The 19,071-nt window shown below is 36.5% G+C and overlaps 2 protein-coding genes across 3 annotated transcripts in view; one reads left to right on the plus strand and one right to left on the minus strand.

Annotated features, from left to right (window-relative positions):
* Positions 1-8,134, minus strand: part of LOC150098866 (serine beta-lactamase-like protein LACTB, mitochondrial) — a 166,987-nt gene extending 158,853 nt beyond the window's left edge. For both annotated transcript variants that reach the window (XR_016549497.1, XM_090405065.1), the window contains exon 1: positions 7,591-8,134. Coding sequence is in view for 1 of the 2 variants with exons in the window: in XM_090405065.1 (XP_090261191.1) it covers positions 7,591-7,905 (315 nt within the window). In the remaining variant the exon portion in view is untranslated. The remainder of the gene's footprint in view (positions 1-7,590) is intronic.
* A 7,225-nt stretch (positions 8,135-15,359) lies between these two features.
* Positions 15,360-19,071, plus strand: part of Rfk (Riboflavin kinase) — a 42,333-nt gene continuing 38,621 nt past the window's right edge. The window contains exon 1 of the mRNA XM_090404673.1: positions 15,360-15,839. Within this exon, the coding sequence (XP_090260799.1) occupies positions 15,743-15,839 (97 nt within the window). The 5' untranslated portion in view covers positions 15,360-15,742. The remainder of the gene's footprint in view (positions 15,840-19,071) is intronic.

Below are 19,071 nucleotides of genomic sequence, written 5' to 3' on the forward strand. Positions count from 1 at the left end.
AAATAACCTATTCTCAATATGTCTCTTTATGATAGAAAGGCATTCTCAACTTGAAGAAAAATAAAGATATCATTATTACAAAGGCTGATAAAGGAAATTCTACAGTTATCCTTAACTCTAAAGATTATTATGATAAGTTAAACGTATTACTAACAGACAACTCCACCTATAAGATCCTAGACAGAGACCCTACAATAAAAAACCATAATGAAACAAACCAACTAATCAGAAATTGTAACATTTGGCCAAAAGAAGTGAAGAGATGAAATGAAGCCAGTAATCACATTAAACGTTTACAACAAACACACATGCGTAATAATGAATAACAACAAGTCCTCTCTGTCATGCAAATGTGTAACCTTAGCTACTAGTTGGTTTACAACATTTTTCATGTTCCTTTCAATTTGCATTTACTAGTTTTTATGTCTCTGTAAACGCCTTGAAAAAGCCAGACAGTTTGCTGGCGAAACTGGTAGGCTCTAATGTAGTTTGTTTTTTGTAATGGTCAGTAATAAATAAGTTTGTATTTTAATTATATAAACGACCAAACATGTTTAGTTTAAAATCAGTAACAATGAATAAAATGGGCTTTGTAATAACCAGCATGTTCAAACAGTCACAAAATGACATAAAAATGTGGTGGGTTATACACACATTACATTATGTGTTACACATAAAAATGCATAAAAAAATGAACATAGAAATGCAATGTCTGCAGAGAATTTGAATGTGTTTAAGGCAATGTATGATGAGCTGTGTATGTGTGTGTATATGAGAAAAGGATATCTTAGATGAGTCTGACTCCATGAGGTCTTAAGATGAGGAGGAGAGACTGACTATAAGTGAGGAAGAGGTATATGGGGAATTGAGCATACTTGATGTTAATAAGGCTATGGGACTTGATAATATATACCATGTACTTTGAAGGAATGTGCCAGGGAGTTGGCATCTGCCTTGATATATTTGTTTAATATGAGTCTTGCACTGGGTCAAGTTCCAAAGAAGTGGATGGAAGGCAAGATTGTGTCACTTCATAAGGGAGATGACAGAATTCAAGTATCAAAATTATAGACCTATTTGTGTGTTAGTTGAAGTGGCTGGTGAGAACCAGGATCCAGAATTGGGTTGACAACAGTAGTATTATCTACGATGGACAGCATGTATTTTCTAAAGGGAGGTCATGTTTTAGTAATCTACTTACTTATTACAATAAGGTAATGGCTTCATTGGACAAAGAAGATGGATACACAGTAATATACTTAGATTCTGCAAAGGCTTCCAATAGATTATCATATGATAACCTGATAGTCAAACTAGAGCAGATTGGGTTTGATATTAGACTAGTGCACTGGATTAGAGAATGGCTATTTGATAGGTATCAGCAAGTTGTGTATGGGGGAGAAATATCCCAGAATATTGGGGAAGATTTGGACATTCAGGTGTTTGCAAATGATGCAAAGTTAGGATGAACTATGAGGAATAGAGCAGATGTTCTGATCTTACAAAAAGACTTGAATAGATTGAGTGAATGGGTTCAGGAGTGGAGATTATTATTATTATTATTATTATTAAACAAGACCTCATGGAGTCAAAGACTCATCTAGGAGGTCCTTTTATCTCACACACATCTCATCATACCGGGTCTTAAACACATTCAAACTCCCTGCAGACACCACACTCTCAGGCAAGGCATTCCAATCATTCACAACTCTGCACGAAAAAAACCTGCCTCTCACTCCCCTACTCACACCCTCTTTATACAGTTTCCAGGGATGACCTCTGGTTCTCCCCTGATCTCCCACTATTCGCTGTAGAACTTCTCCACCATTGATCCTATAGCAACCCCTTACCAACTTGTAGGTCTCTATCATATCTCCCCTCTTCCTTCTCTCCACTAGTCTCTGCAAATTACATCTTTTCAATCTTTCCTCATACTCGACATTCCAGAGGTCAGAAACTACCTTAGTCAGTCGCCTTTGGACCCTTTCCAACATCTCTTCATCCTTCTGAAAACCAGGTGACCAAATCTGGGCACAATAGTCCATGTGTGGCCTAATCAAAGCCTTATACAATGGAACAAGAATCTCCCTACTTCTACATGTCAGTGTCCTCCTCATCATTCCCAGAAGTCTTTGTGTTGTCTTCACAATTTTGGCGATGTGACCCCTAAATTTTAGATCCTTATCCACTATCACTCCCAGATCTCTTATTTCCTCTACTTCCAACAATATATTTTCACCAAGCATAAATTCTGCATCCCATCTTTGTTTTCCAAATTTTAAAACCTTACATTTTGCAACATTGAACTCACATCCCCATTTGCTTGCCCAATCACTCAATTTATTCAAGTCTTCTTGCAAGGCCACAACATCTTCACTACTCTTTATGGTTCGTCCCAACTTTGCATCATCTGCAAACAACTGAATATCTCCATCCAAATCTTCGCCAATATCATTAATATACAAGTTAAATAGTAATGGCCCTAAAACAGATCCCTGAGGCACTCCACTAGTGACTTTCCTTTTCCTGGATATTGCACCCCCATACACAACTTGTTGATACCTATCAGATAGCCAGTCTCCAATCCAATGCACTAATCTAATATCCAACCCCATCTGCTCTAGTTTGACTGTCAACTTATCATGAGGCACTCTATCAAAAGCTTTTGCGAAATCCAAGTATATTACTGTGTATCCTTCTCCTCTGTCCAAGGAAGCAGTCACTTTATTGTAATAAGTAAGTAGATTACTAAAACACGACCTCCCTTTAGCAAATCCATGCTGTCCATCAAAGATTATACCATTGTTGTCAACCCAACTCTGGATCCTAGTTCTCACAAGCTTCTCCAACAACTTAACCACAACACCTGACACACAGATAGGCCTATAGTTTGATGCTTGAGTTCGATCACCTCCTTTATGAAGTGGCACAATCTTGCCCTCCTTCCACTCTTTAGGGACTTGACCAAGTGCAAGACTCGTATTAAAAAAATATGTCAAGGCAGGTGTCAACTCTCTGGCACATTCCTTCAGAATACGCGGTGATATATTATCAAGTCCCACAGCCTTATTTACATCTAGTTTACTCAACTCCCCAAACACCTCTTGCTCACTTACAGTCAGTCTCTCCTCCCCATCATCAACTGCTCTTAATCTCTCCATGAAGTCACATTCACAAGATTGAAAGATCTTTATGAACTGCTCATTAAGTATCTCCTAAGATGCAGTTCAATGTTGCAAAATGTAAGGTTTTAAAATTTGAGAAACAAAGATTGGATGTATAATTTACACTTGGTGGAGATATATTGTTGGAGGTGGAGAAAATAAGAGATCTTGGAGTGATTGTGGATAAGGATCTAAAATTTAGAGGACACATTGCCAAAATTGTGACGACAATACAATGAATTCTGGGAATGATGTAGAGGATACTGACTTGTAGAAGTAAGGAGATTCTTGTTCCATTGTATAAGACCTTGATTAGACCACATATGGACTAATGTGCACAGATTTGGTCACCTGGTTTTCAAAAGGATGAAGAGATGTTGAAAAGGATCCTGAGGCTGATGATGAAACGGTGCTTCTGATTTCTTCACATCAACTAAACTTTCAATAGTCAGAAAAAGTCCAACTCTTCAAAAGTCCAAGCTCTGCATACATAAGACTCAGCAGTAAATATATTAATGAGATGCATGACAAAAACTAGTGAATGATTAAACTGTGCTCAATCAAGAAGTCAGGCAAAAATATCACATATTCCAAGCATATTTTAAAGTTTAGAATATATTTTGCTGTTTAGGATTATAGGGAATAACTCAGACTATGAGGCAAGTGTATCATGTCTGCCAACTGCACATCTCTAGTCATTTTGTTTTATAGGGAAAATTCTGGGGATGAAAAAAAAAAATCTAGCCATCTGCACATGAGAACTGCTAATTCATCTCCAGCTGAAAAGCCTTTGTATCAAGTGCATTTGTAAATTTTCCTCACATTCAAATCCATATCTTTCTAACCAAAGAAGCACAAATGATTCTTTCAAAACTGTAGGTATACATAATTTAGAATATTTGCATTTTAAGAATCAAAACAGTTATCAATGTAACCATTTTGATACTCATATTATCAGTGCTAAATTTACCTATGGGCTGATGACTTGGGCCTCAAGATTTTAGTGGCATCATAACTTTTAAGTCTAATGATTTCTGTACTTGATATTTTTTTAGTTTCATTACTTAAAATCTAATTTTTAAGTAATTTTTAAGCAATCATTATCAAATTTTGACTTCATAAATTTTGAGCATCAGGAAAAAAAAAACTGGGAGGCCCAAAATTTAATTTTACATAATGTCAGTGTTAAAATCATTTCTCTAGCATGCACGTGTTTTTCCTTCATGTATTTATTTTGATTACAAATGTGCATACTTTCTCTCTTTCCACTATATCAACACAAAAGGTAGTACCCAGTATCAAGAACTAGCTAATATACCCATTCATTATATCACCATCTATTGGTATCTACCAGTAGTTTTGAAGTAACAATTTACACATGCTTAGTCACAGTTATGTATTACCATGTCATGTTCTACCCTTTTTCTTTGTTGTTTCATTGGTGTCTACCTCTGCCAACAGCCTCATATAATGTGAAAGCCCTTGAAAAATAAGTTTTTCGTGTGTTTTAATAAAGTAAACTGCAAATCACTTTAATAGTACATATAGTAGATTAGTCTCTTTGGAAAAGTATAGCCTTATATGTATTTCTAGCCTATGACAACATAAAATATAAATCTGGCACTGTATATTATTTGATGTAGCATTCAATATCCATATGTCTCAAACCACCTCTGTTTTTGATACATCCATTATATCTCAAACAGAGGTGGCTTTTTTCCTTATAGAAAGTCATATCATATTGTTTCTCCTACAAACCTAAAGATATGTGTAATGGTGTCTTAATTATGGAGAAGATGATAACAAGACATCATACACTATCCTACCAAACACCATGGAACAAGTGAAGATGCTAAAAATATATGTCTTTCTTGAGAGAAATTAAGAGTCTGGTCCTTGCTCTAGTCAATGCTTCAATACATCATGAAAGAGACTTTCGTAATTTCTGGCAGAAAGTTGGTGGTATTATGCTCCTTATTAAATCTTTTAAAGGATTAGCAAGTTTCAGTAATAAAGAAGCCCTCTCAGTTGTGTCCTAATGTGGTCAGTAGAGACCAAATAGGAGGATTGTGTTTTATGGTAGCTGAACAGGAATTCAGGTAATCAGCAATTCAAGAATAGGAGTTTCAAATTACCTGAACAGTTATCATAATGGTTCTGAATGTGTAATTTGGAAGAGTTATGATAGCAGAAAAGATAAGTTGGGACTTGTGTCTTCTAATGTGAGCCTGCACACACCCCATGGTTAAGCATAAGTACTAATACTACTTATAGAGGGTGCTTGCCTATGCTTGAAAATCAGATATGAAGGCGCAGGGGGGGGGGATTTTGTTGCCTTGACAAGTACATTGAAACAGGATAGCACTCCTGTTTCAATGGGCATATAATCTGGAGATACTGGTCACCACTGTATTTATAGGATGCTGTTTGCAACTGTTGGAATTTGTTCCTCAAGTTTGTGAACTGCAGAATGACTCACATGCAACCATCTGGCTACCTTTGTCTAACTTTGGCTGGCCTCTAGTCTTACTATGGCTTGCTAACTGAATTCATCAGTTAGCAATTATCATTGCTGAGTCAGCTATGGAGGATTTATATATAACATTGGAAGTAGGATAGTATCCTAGATGATGATTTGCATTTTAATATGTATGGAAGATTCCAGAGGTGAATGCTTTCTCTTTGCCAAAGGTCATTATTAAAAGAAAATGCTGTGGTGTCAGCAGCTACTTGACATTTCATAAGATACATTATTTTGAAAATGTAGGTCTTTGTTATGGTAATCATTATTTATACAGGGCATATTCACCTCTTTCTGTTTGTTTGTTCAGTAGAAACAATGGATTACTGCTCTATTTACAGGCAACAAATTCATACCTAACATATTTCCTATATAATATTCCAGTCACTGAACAGAAACTTGATTTTCTGTACCATATCTTTTCTATTCAACTCTGTCATTTAAAAAACAATTTTGTCTTTCACAGGAAAAGTTTTCTATCTATATACAACTTCTTTCATCCACACTGAATAGAATTTATCATCAGAAAGGTCACAAGAATGTTACAGTTATCAATAACATTTAATGGAGTTCTAACACTAACTGTGGAAAGCCTATTCTGTCTCTATGGAAGAACTGCAGTTATTAGTTTAATATGCATATAGTAGTCAATAAAAGGAGCCTCTATAGCTCAGTCAGTATAGACGAAGCCCTTTGGTCAGAAAGACCTGGGTTCGATTCCCATCTATGACATGAGAAACCTTTATCTGGTCTCTTTACCAGTCTCATACGGAGGCGAAGTGTTTTTTCTCCCAGTAACTCAGGTTTTTCATCCCTCAAAACAGGCAAACCAGTCCAGTGAACACACAACTATAATCATAAATATATAGTATGGCAAGGAAGGCAACGGGGAAACCACCTTGCTCATAATCATCTCATATATAGCTACCCCAGCCAGGCTGAGGGAACGGGATAGGATAGTCAATAAAACTTATAGAGTCACAGTAAAAAATATTGCATATTTAATTTCTCAAAATTCAAGAAGCAGCTCTCTGTGAACAGGACCATTTTTTAAATTTTGCTAATATTTAATTTAATTTTGATATACATTAAATATGTAAACTTAATTAGGAGATAGTATCCTTTCCTTGTTTTTTTTTCTTTTTTTAGTAATCCTATCTAGGAGAGGATGAACAATTAGTAGTACTGATTCCACAAGTATTTACAAACCATTACGATGGGCAGAAAGGCAAGGAAATAAAAGAAACTTCTGTTAACACTGAAGACCTGTAGATTGTACTATTCAGGAAAGATACATGATGGAAGACTTTTCTTATAGGATAGAAGAAACAAATGAAAAGGATGAACAATCTGTTATGTGACTTTGGAAGGGTAGTGAATAGCTTCTGCACATGTTTTAATAGATTTAGAAGAGAGCAGAGAAATTATGAATGCCAATTCTGATTAACATTATCCATGAAAATATTTATAGAAAATGTAAAAGCAGAAACTGAACATTTATCTGTAAATGATGAAATATGGGTCATTAATCAACCTAACTGTTCTCTTCTGAAAACAACTGGGTTGATGAACCATTATTCACATATTATTTATTATTCAAGGGAGTTCTTAGGAACACCACCCTAAATGTGAAAACAATATTCAATGGTATAGAATTAATAGCTGTTCACCTCTGAACAGCTATTAACTCTACATAGTAATGCCTTGAGCAAACTTCATTTTCTGGATGACAAGGAGGCAATAATTGAACATATTTACAAGGAGAAATAATCTTGTCTAGATTTGAGTCTTCTCAAAATCAAGACTAAAAGAAAAAGTTATTTTATTTTGTTATTAGTATTTTATTTATTTATATATTGTGACCATCTGGGCAGCGCATGCTCTAAGAAGCATCAGTTCACAAACCTTGAATCTTTGAATTAAATCTCTACTTTTTTTAATGGCTTCTTCAAGAGAAAAAGATGTCCGATATTTGTTTTCAGATATCTTCTCGCATTGTATTTCTTTCACTGAATAATGCAGTATACAATAAACTCCAACACAGGCAAAGGTACAGGTTCCTGCAGTGAAGATTCCATATTTCATTATTCTCCTTTTGAAGTTGGTCGAAAAGTATTTTAAAACACTTGAATTTAAACATCTCACTGAATGACACTTAGATAAATGTTTATCACAGTAAAATCTCAAAAGTGAACGACTTGTTAATTTGAAGGAATTCATATTTTGGCAGGCACAATGACGTACACAAAAGAAAGTAACAAGAAGAATCAAAGAATAAAATAAAAATTTAAGTTTATTGATATTTCGTAATACTTATAGATTACGAATTCCGTCTATATTCATTATTAAAAACAATATCAAATATAAATGACAGCTTTCATTCAATCCATCATGAAACTACCGTTGCTATAAGCAAAGTTACCAATCAGCTGTGCATAATTTAAGCAGACACGACCACAATACTGGCAAGAATTTCTCAACACATGTTGAGGGAAGACACCTAACGGGCATAATTTCAAGCGAGTTTTAAAGAGAGGATGTAATTAAAATACTAAAACACACTTCTCTAAAAATTATTATTATTATTTGACACCTCCAGGGAGTCCAAAGACACATCGAGGGAGAGTGTGCAAAAGCATCGAACGATTTGTTCCCTTCCAACTACTAACCGCTCTCAAGCTTGTTTAACTTTTTGAGTGACCCATTAGTAGCAGAGGCTCTACCAATCGACCAACTTTTGTTATGTATAGTTCAGCGGATGTGGCGTTTGCACAACACGGCGCTTGACCTCATGAAGGAAGATTTGATTTCAAATCTATTCAGCACTTAGAGGAAATTTTCTAAGCCTTTTTTCGACCGGTTTTCGCGTTAGTCGATCTCCGGCAAGGGCAAACGAGCTGTTTCTCACGGAAACTCGGGCTTTTCGTCCCGTGAACTAAAGAAAATCGACGGTAGAACCCACACTATTTCAGACATTAAAAATATTGTGTTATAGTTTGGGACCACAAAGTAGCACTTGTTAGCTGTCTCTTCACTGCATGCTGCTCTAATTAGTGGTAGCCTTGGGCCATTTATCTCTGAATGGCTACAGTGGAAACTGAACTGCCCACTCAGTCTCAAAACGTTGAACAGAGCTAAAACGGCCTCACCTACTCCATATACGGGAATAAAAGGCGTTAGCTCATTTTTATGGAATTCAGTCTATTCCCCTCGAGTAAAAGGAGTTACAGAATTTATTTTGTTATTTTTACGAGCGTTGTCTTAGTATTACAACACTTGAAAAACAACTGTCCAGAATTTGCATATTCATAGGTATTATTTCTGGAAAAGTTTCCATGTTGCTCTTCTAAGTCAATATTATTTTTATGTCTATTTAGCGTATTTTTGTTTAGGAGTGCCCCTTTTTTATAATATCATTGGATTTTTACTCAAATTTTAGGGCATTACTGATGTTTTATACAGCCAGATATATGAAGATTAAGTAGGAGGATAAAATTCAGAAATACCTTTTTAGGATGTTGCTGACTGTCTTCTTATTCAGCGGCATCCCGGTGTGTGGCGATATACATTCATCTACTGTTAAAGGAAAGGGGGGGTGGGAAAATGGGGGTAGAGAGATATGGGAGAATTATTGGTGAGGCAACGGATATGTGAACTTTTTGAAAAAACCCGACTTTTTTATTATATTAAAAGTCGGCAGTGAATACTTTAGGAGGGGGATGAAAATAGAAAATTTTTGTGGAAGGGGAAGGATATGATGGGATAAGATCAGGGGTAGGAGATCAGTGGATGACAGTTTGCTTGTTCTGTAGATAAAAAATTCGAGTTTCCGGAAAGAGAGACCCCACCAGCTCAGAGTGAAACCAGGTGACATACCTTCACTTCAAAATGCCTCGGAATTATATCATATATTGCATATTTAGAATGAAATCTTATAATACACAGTAAAAACAATAATCTCAGAGATAATAATTATTCTCGATTATTCAAACTGCTTCAACGATCAACTCATTTTTGCACAAAAATATGATGTGGAATATCCATTTTGGTAATCAGCCTCTTAGATATCTACTATAAAAAGACTTGACACTTTGTATACATCATTCTTCATTATTTGAAGTTCAGTTCATTTATGCAAACGATTTCAGGAAAAGTATGGCAAGGAAATCAGAAAACTGCCACCAAGTTTTGATCCTAAAAATATACTGTACAACTGATAAGACTTACTGTGTGAGATAAGAATGCTAAATCGTAATACTCAGAGTGGTAGTTTAAATTTAGCCAACCTCCAACGAGGTGTTAGCGTATTACATTTATCATGAACTTCTAAACGGAAGATGATTACCATCGCTTTCGATGAGACAATTTACGTCGTTGGAGGCCTAAAAATTTTAGGAAAACTACCTAGAGTGGTTTACAGAGTGGGAAGAAAGAAAAGAGTGATCATTATAGATAATTTAATTATGATAATATAGACTGAATGAAGACACATAATCTAAAAGCAAAAAGAATGAAGTTCTTACGTTTTTGAGGGACAATTACCTTAGATAATACATAACAGAGGGTATATGCAGATCAAGTGTCTTGGGTTTGACTATCTCATCAGAGGATGTTATTGTAAATGAGGTACTTAATATTCCCCAGTTGGTGAGAGTGACCATGAGGTGATTACTTGAATGGTAGAAAGTTACATGACGACTAATGTAAAAAAGGGATATACTGTATGTGAAACAACAAGGCTGCTGATTATGATAAACTCAGGATAGAGCTTGCAGCTATATCATGAAATAAAGAATTGGAAAGGAGATCAGTGCTGCTTAGCCTGTTCAGAAACTGCCTGGTAGATGTAATGTCTGAATGCATTCTAAAGGTGAAGAAGTCGAATAAGATCGGTGCGAAATCGATGAATGAAGATGTAAAGTATGCAATTTGAAAGAACAAGCCTCTCTGTAGTCACAATAAGGTAAGTGGTGGTGATTGTCGTTTGCACAAGGAGTACAAAGAGCAAGCAAGAGAGGTAACGCTCGTGTGCAGTATGAACAGCAGTTAGCTAATGAGGGCAGAAGGAATTCTATGGAGTGTTTTTAATACATCGTCAGTAGAAGAAAGGATCATGAAAAGATAATACTAATTGGAGAGAATGGTGGAATGATAACGGCTAAGGAGGATGTAGTACAGATGTTGAAGGAACAGTTAATAAAATTATTTCATTCTCGTGAAAGTAACATCAATCAGAATTATAAAGCAGTGGGAAAGGAGAATGAACTCCTAATGATCAGTGAGCAGGAGGTGTATGAGAAATTCAGTAAAAGTGACGTCAATAAGCTAAGATAACTCATGTCTTGAGAGAATGTTCCAGGGAGTTAACAATAGCTTTAACTCACCTTTTTATTTTGTGTCTTAGATTTTCCCATATTCCAAAAGAATGGAAAAAGAACAAATTTGTTCTGCTTCATAAAAGGTTGATAAGACTAAAGCTTCAAATTATAGACAAATCTGTTTGTGTGGAGTTGTGGTAAAGGTTTTAGAGATTCTAGTGAAAACGAGGATATAGAATTGGATTGATTCCAACAACACTCTCTTTGATGGACAGCATGGGTTTGCTAAAGGAAGGTAACTAAACTAGAATTGAAATGATTGGATAGTTGATTAGGCCACTGGATTGGAGATTGACTGTCTGATAGGTATCAGCAAGATGTGTTTATGGAAGCGATGTTCCAGAAGAGGAATGTCACAAGTGGTGTGCCCCAGTGGTCTTTTTTTTGCGTCCATTGCTGTTTAATTTATATGTAAATGATATTGGGAGGGTCTCGAATGGTGATATACAGTTGTTTGAAGATGAGGCAAAGTTCGGAAAACTATGAGGAGTACAATGGTTGTTGCAGACTTGCAAGGTGATGATTTGAACAGGCGTTCTGAATTGATAAATGAATAGAGATACCAATTCAGCATAGCAAAGTGTAAGGTTATAAACTTTGGAAAGCACAGATGAGGTGCAGAGTATAAGGTTGGTGGGGATGTTATTATTTGACACCTTCAGGGAGTCCTAAGACTTATCGAAGGAGAGCATCTGCTCTACAACTATGTCTCCACCACTCAATCCACCAACTGCACTAACGCCATCTACCGCCGACCACCACCACTGGTATTTCCACAGACAATCACAAACGTCCATGCCCACTGCAGGACTCGAACCAGCAGCCTTTTGGCTGGAGAGCGGATACGCTAACTACTCGGCCAGCCAGGTTGGCCAGAGGAGAAGCAGGGCATATCTCAGAGGAGGTGAGTAATGTGTGGGTGTTTGTGGATAACGACCAGAAATTTTGGAACATGTTAATTAAATTTTGAAACAGACCAGCACATTATGGAAAAGATGCAGAGAACACTGACCTGTAGGTATAAGGACGTTTGGATTCTTTTGTATATGGCTTTGATTAGACAGCATACGGAGTACTGTGCATATATTTGTTCACCAGATTTTTCAGAAGGATGATGAGATGTTGGAAAGAGTTCACAGACGATTGACTAAGGTGGTTCCTGCTCTCTAGAGAGTAGAGTATGAAGGCAAAAAAATCAGCTAACGCCTTTTTATTCCCGTATAGGGAGTGGGCGAGGCCGTTTTAGCCCTATCTAACTTTTGGAGACTCAGTGGGCAGTTCAATCTCCACTGGTATCAAATACCCAATCAGAGATAGCTGGCCCAATGCTCTGACTAATTAAGTGGCACGCTGTGAAGAGAATGGCTCAACAAGTGCCACCATCTCATGTTCCTTAACCTTAACACAATATATATTTTAATGTCTAAAATAGTGTGGATTCCACGGTCGATTTTCTTGAGTTTACGGGACAAAAAAAAAAAAAAACGAATTTCTGGGAGAAAAAAACCTGCCAAAGATCGGCTAACTCAGAACCGGTCGAAAAACGGCTTAGCAAAATTTCCTGTAGTCGCCGACTATACTCGAAACCAAGTCTTCCTTCGTGCAGTCAAGCGTCGTGGTATATAAACCCCATAGTATGTAAGCATATTGAGGGAATGCAAACTGCAGATTTTAGTGGATAGAAAGACGATAAGGGACGTGATCGAGATATAAGTTGGTAAAGGATGCTTACTGGATTAATGTGGATCAGATTTGTCATAGAGGGTGGAGACATTGGAAGAAGAAAATAACGTTTGGAAGCTGTATAAGGAGGGTGGGTGTGTGAGTGTGAGCAAGGGACTGAGGAATAGGTTTTTGCTTGGAGCATTTTGGATTGTTGGAATGCATTGGAAGTGTGAAAACAGTGAATTCATTGAAGTCATGGTATGAGGGGTGTGTGTGACGGAGAACTTCTCGCAATCCGTCATTGCTTCCATGATCTACTACGACTACTACTAATAATAATAGTTTGCTCACTAACTCCTTTTATTCTCTTATAGGAAGTAGCTGAAGGGGTTTTAGTCTAACGTTTGGAGACTGAGTGGACGGTTCATCTCCGATAGCTAATTAGAGATGGCAGGCTCAAGATTATCTTTGATTTGAAGTGGCATCCAGTGAAGGGTTGTGATAACTGCCGCCATCTCATGGTCCCTGACACAATATATTTATTGTCTGAAATAGCGTTTGTTTTTCTTGAGTTTTCGGGAGAAAAACATGCTTGCCCATGCCAGAGATCAACTAATTCGGTAACTCGTCGAAGAAAGGCTAAGAAAAAGTTCCTCTTGTCGGCGATTAGAAGTGACCCTATGTCTTTTTTTTCTTTTTCTTTCGAACCGTCTAGTGCTGTGAAAGCATACGCTACTACCAGGGGAACGCCAGTAGTCTCCGGCGTCTGTGAGCAAAACTTTAGTTGGCATCCCTATCCCCCTTCAATAAAAAAATCATTTTAAAAAAACGTTTTTTTTTAAGTATATCCGCCTCTTTGGCGCCTTTACTCTCCTGGCGCCTGTGTGCGTCGCACACATTTAACATATTATTATTATTATTATTATTATTATTATTATTATTATTATTATTATTATTATTATTATTATTATTATTATTATTATTATTATTATTATTATTATTATCTCGGGCAACTCAAAGGAGTCGACAGACTCATCGAAGGAGGCCCTAACATCATGTCAAGAGCAACTATTCGACATTCACACAGTATCTATCATACCTCGCCTTGAACTCATTCACAGTCATAGCACCCACAACAGACTCTGGCAGCTCATTCCACTCATTCACCACTCTCCAAGTAAAAAACTTAGTTCTAACACCCTTGTCAACCACATTCTTGCCCAGCTTCAATGCATGGCCCCCTAGTCCTTCCACCACCAGTCCTATTTTCAAAAATATTTTCTGGATTAATCTTATAGAAACCCTTCAGTAATTTTAATGTCTCAATCATATCACCTCTTTTCCACCTATCAACCAATTTTTGCAACCCACAAATCTTCAACTGTTCTCATAAGGCTCATTCCACAGACCTGCTATCATCTTGGTCACTCGGCTCTGGATCCTCTCCACTTCCTCCCCATCAAAAAGAAACCCTGGTGCCCATATCTGGGCACAGTAGTCTAGATGGGATCTTATCAAGGCTCGATCCAGAGGAACAATAAGTTATTTGTCTCTGCATGGTAAAGTTTTTTTCAGAAGCCAAGTGATTTGATGAGCTGATTTAGCCATTTTTGGGATGTGCCCCTAGACTTTAATTCCGTATCCACCAACACTCCCAAATCCCTCATCAATCTCCTGGAGTATGGTTCCACCAATGTGATATACTGCTGCTACTCTTTTCACTGCAAAGTGCATAACCTTACACTTTGCCACATTAAATTGACATCCTTTTTCTAGCCCAATCCTCCAAACTATCCAAATCATCCAGTAAAATTTCGACATCCCGTGCCCTCACAATTGCTCTACCCAACTTTGCATCATCAGCAAACAAATGAACACTTCCTCTCAGATTCTTACCTATATCATGGATGAACAAATTGAAAAGCAGTGGTCCAAGAACAGAGCCCTGCGGCACACCACTAGTCACAAGCCGTCTTTTAGACTCCACTCCTGAATAAACCACTCTCTGGTATCTCTCCATCAACCACCCTCCTATCCATCTCACGCCCTATATCCATCCCCATCTGCTCCCGTTTACTGATTAGGGTTCCATGTAGTATCCTGTCAAAGGCCTTGGAAAGGTCCAGTAGAATCACTGTAAACCCATTACCCTTATCCAGTTCAGCCGTCACTGTGTTATAAAACGTGAGCAAGTTACTGAGGCATGATCTACCCTTCACAAAACCATGTTATCCCCCAAAGTGCTCAAAAAAGATGGTAACACATTTTACGAAAAATCATGTGAATTTTTTTTTCGATAGTTAATGTGCTATCGAAGCTTGAAATTATTTATTAATTAAATTTTATACCTTGTTGAATGTCAACACGAATTCCATAAACGTAGTTATTTTTTATTAGTTTTTGCTTTCCACCCCTCCCTCCCCCCAAATTAATCCAGTGACAGTTTCTAATTACATATTATTTTTCTGAACATTTGTGACTCCTTTGATTTATCTTTTACTTAAACAGTATTAGCAGTCTAATACTAATAACAGTAAATCTGAGTGGAAATGTAGGTTTCAGAAATTCTAATTAAAAATACTGGTAAATGTTAGTTAATATTTGTTATTGAAAGTTACGTATGGATTGAGATTGATAAATTAGTCCGCATAGGAGTTATTTAATGTTTAAAGTTAGGCTACACAATTTGGTTCGACCGTTAACCTGACCTGACAAGAGAAGCACCAGAAATTTTGCTAACTGTTTTGTAATATTTTTCAGTATAATGAAATTTGATATGACAAGTTACCAACGTAGATTACTCTGTGTGCTGTATTTCAAACTTTTATGTGGCATTTTATTTCAGGACATATCACGTGGCACCTATTGCTACCAGCTGAAGTAATATATAGGAGCATTGGCCTTTCCTTAATGAACTGTCAAGATCTGTTTGTGATAATTTGAAAGTAACCAGTATTTGACAAAAGAAAAGTATATATACATATATATATATATATATATATATTTCGCGTATTATGTCTACTATTATTCGCAAAAGTCTCCCATTATTTGTAGCAGGAAAAGTTATTAAAGGATTTGGTAGAGGAAGCAAAGAACTAGGGATACCAACAGGTTAGATATGTTTGCTTCTCTGGGATAGACGGTTTTTATTTTCAATTAGGCAGTCTGTGACAAGTTTCATTACAATGAGAAAATTTTGATTAGCATTATAACTATTTGCGTGGGGGGGGGGGAATACTTTTGCTAGTTTTTATTTTATTTCCAATGGCTATTGCTTCAGAGCCTTAATATCTAGAAATTAAAAGAAATGTCATTTTGGTATTGTTCTTGTATTACATGTAGTTACAGCATGTGTAAAGCACTGCAATCTTAATTATTTTACATTGCAATCCCCCCCCCCCACCACACACACCACCACTGTTTTCTCTTATATAGATGCTTTGCAGGATTTGGATATGCTATATATCTCTTTGTCAGACAATGTTAATTATATAATTTATATATCTCTTTGTCAGAACAATGTTAATTATATAATTTATAAAAGAAAAAAAATTCATTATAACATGGTTTGTAAGCAGCCATGCATTTTCATTCTGGAGTGAGTATTTTTTGAGTGATAAGATTATGCAACAACAACAACAACAATAATAATAATAAAGTGTTAGGATGCTATTTTTGCATTAAAATGGTATTCTGAATCAGTAGGCTGATGAATTAGGCTCAAACTGATTTTTAAAAAAGAGAAAAGATTATTGCCACTTGAATATTGTGCATACACTATACTTCCTCTAGGCCAGATAGTCTGTCTCAGTGGCCCAGCATTTCATTGGACTGCTTCCATTTCTATGAACTTTTGGTTTATGCTTCATCTATTTTCCTGAGTATTCTATCATATGCCATTTGTTCTAGATTCTTTTTTCATTTGGCTCTGTATTTTTCTATGGTTTCTATTATTCGTGTATGATTTAGTTTTTTCAGTATGTCTATCTCTCTTTTTCCCGCAGTATTGTATAATCTGCTGTTCTTCTCACATATTTCATTTGTGATGCAATAATTCTTTTCTTATCTCCTTTTCTTATTGTCCATGCTTCACTGCCATATAATAGTGTTGGTTTTGATAAAATGTTATACATCCCTAGTGTGCTTTTGGTAAATATTGCTGGCCTTAATGTTTTGTTTATTATTCTATTTTAACTCTGGAGAATCTTCATTCTAACTTAATTTATAGTCCAAAGAATTAAAATTGTGTGACTTGATCAATTATTTTATTGTTTATTATTATTTTAGTTTGGGTGGACATTTGTCCTTTGAATGCCATCATTTTAGTTTTTTCTTGAGAGAATAACATATATTGTTTTATTAGTACATTCAGTTTATATGTAGCTTTTTCTAGAATGTCCTCAGTTGTTCTAAATATCACTTGGTTATGAATGGAATTATGCAAAAGAGTCAAATATTTAAGATAAAATTATATTTTATATATGAATTCTTTCTTTGTTGGTTAACTTCCATTCTTTGATTATTTCATTCATATGCAGTATCAAATGATTTGAAAGTGACAATGTATGGAGATTCAGTGATAAGAGGTATAGCGAGTAACAAGTGTGATAGGTAAGGTAGTTAGCATGTTGCCTAATATGATAATGATGAGGTGAGAAAGCAAGTGAAGTGTGAGGAGAAAAAGAGTTCATTTTATGAATGTATGGGATAAGTTTGAGGGGCAGATAGAGCTGTATAAAAGAGATGGGCTACATTTGAATGGATTTGGCATGAGTCAGTTGGAGAAACTGTTGCTGCAAGAGAGAGAATGACTGAAGTGAAAGTAAGACTCGAGGAGGCAAGAGGTATGGAAGAAAAGAGAGTAAGGTAAGCAAATTTGTGAATGTAGAGGTGAGTGGTGCCAGTGAAGAGAATAGATAGTATAGGTAGAGTGGAGAGAAGGGAGATCAGGATGGACAGGGGGAACACTCATGAAAAGTCTAGATGATTTCAGGAGTAGATGTGTGAGTATACAAGAAAGGATTAAGATAGTCAAGGATGTGGAGGTGACATTTAGGTCTGGGGAGGAATGTAATTTCTGTCTATCATCACTGATATTACATCCCTCTGATATTAGTGTGGAGGAGTCATATCTGAGAAGTGGTGTCAGTGGGACTTGTTATAGAAACATAAATGAGCCAGCGTGTGTACGTTTACAAATACTAGAAATATTTGAAACAAGGGGAATGAAATTGTAGCAGTGATAGAGTTTATTCGTCCAGATATCGTTGGTATCTGGAAGTGAGATAGTTGAATGAGGATGACATTATGACTGGAATAGAGTTGGAGAGATATGTAGTGTTTCATGAAGACAAAGCAAAAAGGAAGGAGTGTTATTGATGATGGCAAAGGAGTTGTGCCATATAAGGTGCGAGATACCAGGAGCAAATACTGACAGTGGTTTTGAAGCAGTATGGTGTGAAATGGAGGTAGACAGGGTGTTGCTATAGACCTATAGGTTAATGGTTAACCAGCTGAGGTTAACCATTAACCTCAGCTGGATTTGCTTAATCCTCAGCAAATCCAGCTGAGGATTAATTAGCTGCATTGTATTCTTTTTGCCATAAGAATAAATAAATGGCAAACTCAGGAGGCAGCTTGCAGTGATATCATGGAATGAGGAATTTCATGGAAAGGAAATCAGTGCTCCTTGGTCTCTACTCATGAAGTATCTGGCAGAGGCAATGACAGAGTGTATTCCAAAGGTCATGAGATTATATAAGGTAGATGTAAAATGGATGACTGAAGAGGTGAAGTGGACAGTGGAAGAAAAAAGGACATGGTGGAGGCAGCATAAGATAAGTGGTGATAGTTATGTGAGAAGTACAGAGCAAGCAAGGAAGGTGATTCACTTAGTAAGGTTAGCAAAAGTGTGATATAAGCAGCAGTTAGCAAATGATGCTAAAAGAAATCCTAAGGAGTTTTTTGATATGTGGCCAGTGGAAGGAAGAATGGTTATAAGAGGATGATGTTGGTCAATGATAATGGAAGAATGATAAACACTGAGGAGGTTAGTTATTTTTGATTTCTATGGCTCAAAGACATCCAGGGATCATACTGTACCAGGACACAGGTTACAACAGTACATATGGTAAATGGTTAGTAGGATAATCACAAACATCCATGTCCCTAGTGGAATTTGAATCTGCAGCCTCTTGGCTGGCTAGTGGATACACTAACCATCCAGCTAACCAGGCTGATGCACACTGAGATATAGTAGAGGTGTTTAATGAGCAGTTCATTAAAGTATTCTATCCTTGTGATTGTAAACATAATGGAAAAGTTGAGAGCAGTGGGAATGGGG

Source organism: Typopeltis vanoorti, chromosome 15 (assembly GCF_054136105.1).
Source record: "Typopeltis vanoorti isolate ZY-2024b chromosome 15, IOZ_Tvanoo_1.0, whole genome shotgun sequence".
NCBI classification, from domain to species: Eukaryota; Metazoa; Arthropoda; class Arachnida; order Uropygi; family Thelyphonidae; genus Typopeltis; species Typopeltis vanoorti.